Consider the following 4,658-nt stretch of genomic DNA (forward strand, 5'->3'; position numbering starts at 1 on the left):
CCTAATACTATAGGGCCTCCATCATGGAGAAAAATCACAATTCGTCGGGGAGAAACAAAAATTGTATGTATTTTCTACATATTAGTAGACTCTAGTCTAAACCTTTTATTCTTTATTCGCCAAAAACAAAAAGTACAATACAATGTAATTAATCGTAGTTCGACCACACCCACTTTGCTTTTGTCGGGAAAATCTGATCCCTAGTCGGAGGCATTGGAACCCCCAGCCGGGGACCTCGGCCCCACGTCGGGCAAATCCTGGTGCCATCCCTGACGAACAGCCGATGCTGAAGGCACTGTGGGCGTACCATACACGAAATATTATTTCGAGGGAACGAAATAGTATTTCGAGGGAACGAAATAATATTTCATTCCCTCGAAATATTATTTTGAGGGAACGAAATAATATTTTGAGGAAACGAAATAATTTTTCGCTCCATCGAAATAATATTTCGAGGAATTTCGTTCCCTCAGAATGATTTCGTTCCCTCGAAATGTTATTTCGTTCCCTCGAAATATTATTTCGTTCCCTCAAAATATTTTAACTAACCATGTCCCTTTAGGGTCTCCGTACCTATGCATGATCACATTAGCCCAAGATTACAGCTCCACGAGGCAGATAAAGCATTACACAAATCAAAGCATCTCTGCAGGCAGCTCTCATCTTGGTCTAAGAAATCAGCTTGTCATGCCTCTCAAACAGAGAAACAAGTACTAGCATTCGGATTGATTTTCTCCATAATTACTGGTTCAACAAAAAATATAACTTTCTTTTCAATAATGATCATAATAATAATAATAATCGATTCCAAAATATAATCACTTCACTTTTTGAACGCCTTTTATTGTATCTGTTGTACACCTGCCAAATCGTGACAAAACTTACTGGCAGGTTTTACTCTTATAGCTGACAAACAAAATACATGCAATGTATTGGTGTTGAAATGGAAATATTTTGGAAACAGAAATATGGGGATTTGGTTTTTAGCGTCACATGTTTAAATGTAAAAATGAATTAAAGATATTCCCAGTAAGTTTTAAAAAAAAGTGAAGTTAGTACTGTATAAAACAATGTACACCATTACTGCAATTGCACTAATTTAAATATTCTGCCTACGGTAATACGGTAAAAAAAAAAAATAATAATAATTTAATAATAATAGATGGATTTATGTAGCACAAATAAACGAGGTCTCTATGCACTCGACAATATTGTAGGTTAAATAGTTTTTGAAATATCTGGATTGGGACGTTTTCCTTTGAATGGTCCTCATATGCACACCCTACTCCAAATAACGACCAAAATTCACCTCATCTTTGGGCCATACCTGATAATCCCTGTAACTTTTAAGATCTGTGCAGCTCTTTTTGAAATATTTCGAACACAAGAAACATGCACTACCTTAAACATTTAAATGACCCTCAGGTTTCACCCCCAAATTTGGAATGTGACCAATGCTTGATAATTTCTACTGTAACTTGGTTAAGCTTTCACAAAAGTTTCATTCATATCAGTTTTGAGATATCTTGTCTAGGACGTTGACTTTAAAACCTTTAAATGGCTCTCACATCCACACCCATATTCAAGACCGTCACCAAAATTAAATCATTTCTTCATTCCCTGCAATTATCAGGTATCTGTGCAGTCATTTTAGAGATATGTCGTACAAAAAAAAAACACACAAGAAAACACCAAAATGTGACACACACACATACAAACTTACACAACTGAAAACATATATCTCCTGGTGGAGATAATAATACTATAAGAATAGGGGCTGAAATTGTATAATATTTTGTTCATTATATTCACATCATGAATTATCCTGAAACATGGTCGTTGCATGTTATTACATTGGAAAAATACTATAAAAATCAAAGTGGTGGTATATTTTTCATACCTGTTGTTTTTCGTACATGTTTCACAAGCAGGTTGTTTGTAAGTTAGTTGTTCGTACGAAGTTTGTACAGTTGGTATAGGTGTCTCATAAGCTGATTCGTCTGCCTTGCTCACTGCATTACTCAAATTGACACAGGTGATAGGTGTATTCAGTTTTGTTATCGTATGCTTTGATTTCTTAGGTTTACTGAAATAATGATAATAATCACATATACTACATCAATAACCTTGGAGGTATGGTTACTCCAAAATCGGAGTGTCTGCACCTTTGAAAACTCTGAATTTGGAGCTTTAAAAACTTCCATTCAGGCCATTGAAGAGGATCTGAAAAAAAAAATGATATTCATGCCATGGCCAAGTTATGTCAGTGTGATATTATTGTCAAACCAGCTGATAATGAAGCTACCACTGTCGTTATGGACATTAAAAACTAAACTATCTTTTTCACTATTGTTAACTCACAGAGAACCCTAACTCTAGAAATTTCTAAGGAAGTGGAAAAATATCAAGTATTAACGATGAGTAAAAAAGGTTCTATCGATCCCAAAATTGGACCCCATCATATCCAGGTTGACCCAGCACGTTTCTGTGTCTTACCCAAAATCACAAAGCAGGCTATCTTGGCAAACCCATCATTTTGGGCAACGGTACTGCTACAGAAAACAAATTCTCAATATGTGGATAATTTATAAAGACCGTTGTTGCTCTCCACCTGTATGTTCAGGATTAGACGGTCTATATCCGCAAAATTGACCAAATTAAAAATTTACCTAATAAAACTGTTCTGACTACACTTGATATTTCGTGATATAATAATATCCCTCACAAGGCAGGTGTTAATGCGTTTATTCCAGATTACAAGCAAATTCGGGGCAAACCCCATCTAAATCTCATCTACGTGAACATACTTTAATGATTCAGACCAATATCAATTTTGCTTTCGGGGGTGGTCAATACTTTTAAATTCATGGCACAGCGAAAGGCACAAAAATGACTCCATCTTTTGCAAATTAATTATGTATTATTATTTAGTTATGGGACAATTTGAGGTCAACTTCCTGCACCACAGCCCAAGGAACCACATGTTTGTTTTTTTGTTGCATTGATATTATCATCATGATTTGTTCTTTAGAAATTTTTTTTAATTTATTTTTTTCATTTATTCAGGTATAAAAGCCTCAAAATACAATTCAAGATTGAAATGAAGAGCTTACATAAAAATCAATGAAGAAAAATACAAAAATATAAAAACCAGCAATTAACATTTGAGAAAAATTTCAAATTACAAAAAAAATTTAATTATTTATTATTTACAATTAATATTAAAATTTCAATCAGCATAAATTGATTAATTAAATCAATTAATTAGAATTTTAAGTTATTAATATATACAAATTTCATTAAAAACAGTTAACAGTCATAACCCTATTCGAACAATTACATTACACATTAAAAAATCAATAAACAAAACAAAACCAGTTCAATTCAGGAAGTACATTACCAATTATCCAAATTAATCTTTACTTAACAGTCCAATAACACTTGGAATAGTTGACTTGGCAAATCTTTTTGTTCGACAGCGTAGTACAAAATACCGATTAACCTTTCGAAGTGATCTTATTGGTTCTTACAGAGATCCATTCCTTAAAGCGTTCTGATGATAGCAGATTCTTTCCAAAATTTAGGAGGTTAATAATTCGTCTCTGATGCAACGTACTTAAATTCAGTACATCAAGAGAATTCGCATAACTATCATAATTCCGACATCCAATTATAATTTTAACGTTTTTGAACAAATTCGAGCTCATCACTCTGTTTTTTTGTAATTGAAGAATGCCAAAGAGAACTGGCATATTCTAAAATGGGACGAATATACATATTAAAGGTAAAAATAATATCATCAGTTGAGGCTCCATATCGCTTCAAAATATGCAACATATAAAGCCTACGTGATGCCTTGGACACAACTTCAACATAGGATGAGGGCAGCATTCATGGTCAGAGAAACTCTCTAGATTTGGGAAAATAACTGAGCTAGTTTTCACCTTATAGATTTCACTTTTTGAAATTGTTGATGGGCTAACCCATGTAATTATGCCTAAGACTAAAGAAGGTGGTAATCCAGGCAAAAAAAGCAACAGTAAAAGCCAGAAAAAACTACAACAATCTGCTAGGCCTAGACCTGAGACTGCTGACACAAGGGACAAAGGAGTTGGCAGTGGAAGTGATGGGGAACTGCTGGGGGTGGATCATAGCCTAGGCTTAGGCCATGAGGTCTCACATGATGTTAGCTGTTTAAAGTGCAGTAACATTATTCATGAAGATGCTAAAGCTATTGCATGTGATCAATGTAGTCTTTGGTTCCACCAACAATGTACAGAATTAACAGCTGCGGAATATAAGATGTTGGAAAAAAGTGGATCTCGGATCAAGTGGTTCTGCAATAATTGTGAGAATGGCAAAGCTACAACTGCACAGAAAGACCAGACTTTTGAGTGGCAATCAAAATTTGGCTTATTGATGAAAAAAATAGATGCACTAGCCAAACGGTTCACTAGGATTGAAGAGGAGATGTTCAAAAGAGACCAACATATTGAAAAGCTAGTTGAAGAAAAAGTCAGTGAGTACATGGATGATTTTTATGCAAGGGAGATGAGAAAGTGTAATATTATTTTACATAATGTTCCTGAATCTGACAAGGAGAATGTTGAGGAAAGAATAACTTACGATATTTCCAAGGTCAAGCATGTTTTCAATTT

General features: G+C 34.4%; 1 protein-coding gene across 1 annotated transcript in view; it reads right to left on the reverse strand.

Annotated features, from left to right (window-relative positions):
* Nucleotides 1-4,658, reverse strand: part of LOC117119278 — an 88,404-nt gene that overhangs the window by 5,046 nt on the left and 78,700 nt on the right. The window contains exon 15 of the mRNA XM_033264084.1: nucleotides 1,901-2,086. Within this exon, the coding sequence (XP_033119975.1) occupies nucleotides 1,901-2,086 (186 nt within the window). The remainder of the gene's footprint in view (nucleotides 1-1,900; nucleotides 2,087-4,658) is intronic.

Source organism: Anneissia japonica, unplaced genomic scaffold (genome assembly GCF_011630105.1).
Source record: "Anneissia japonica isolate Jap-2015-1 unplaced genomic scaffold, ASM1163010v1 scaffold2308_len244532_cov108, whole genome shotgun sequence".
NCBI classification, from domain to species: domain Eukaryota; kingdom Metazoa; phylum Echinodermata; class Crinoidea; order Comatulida; family Comatulidae; genus Anneissia; species Anneissia japonica.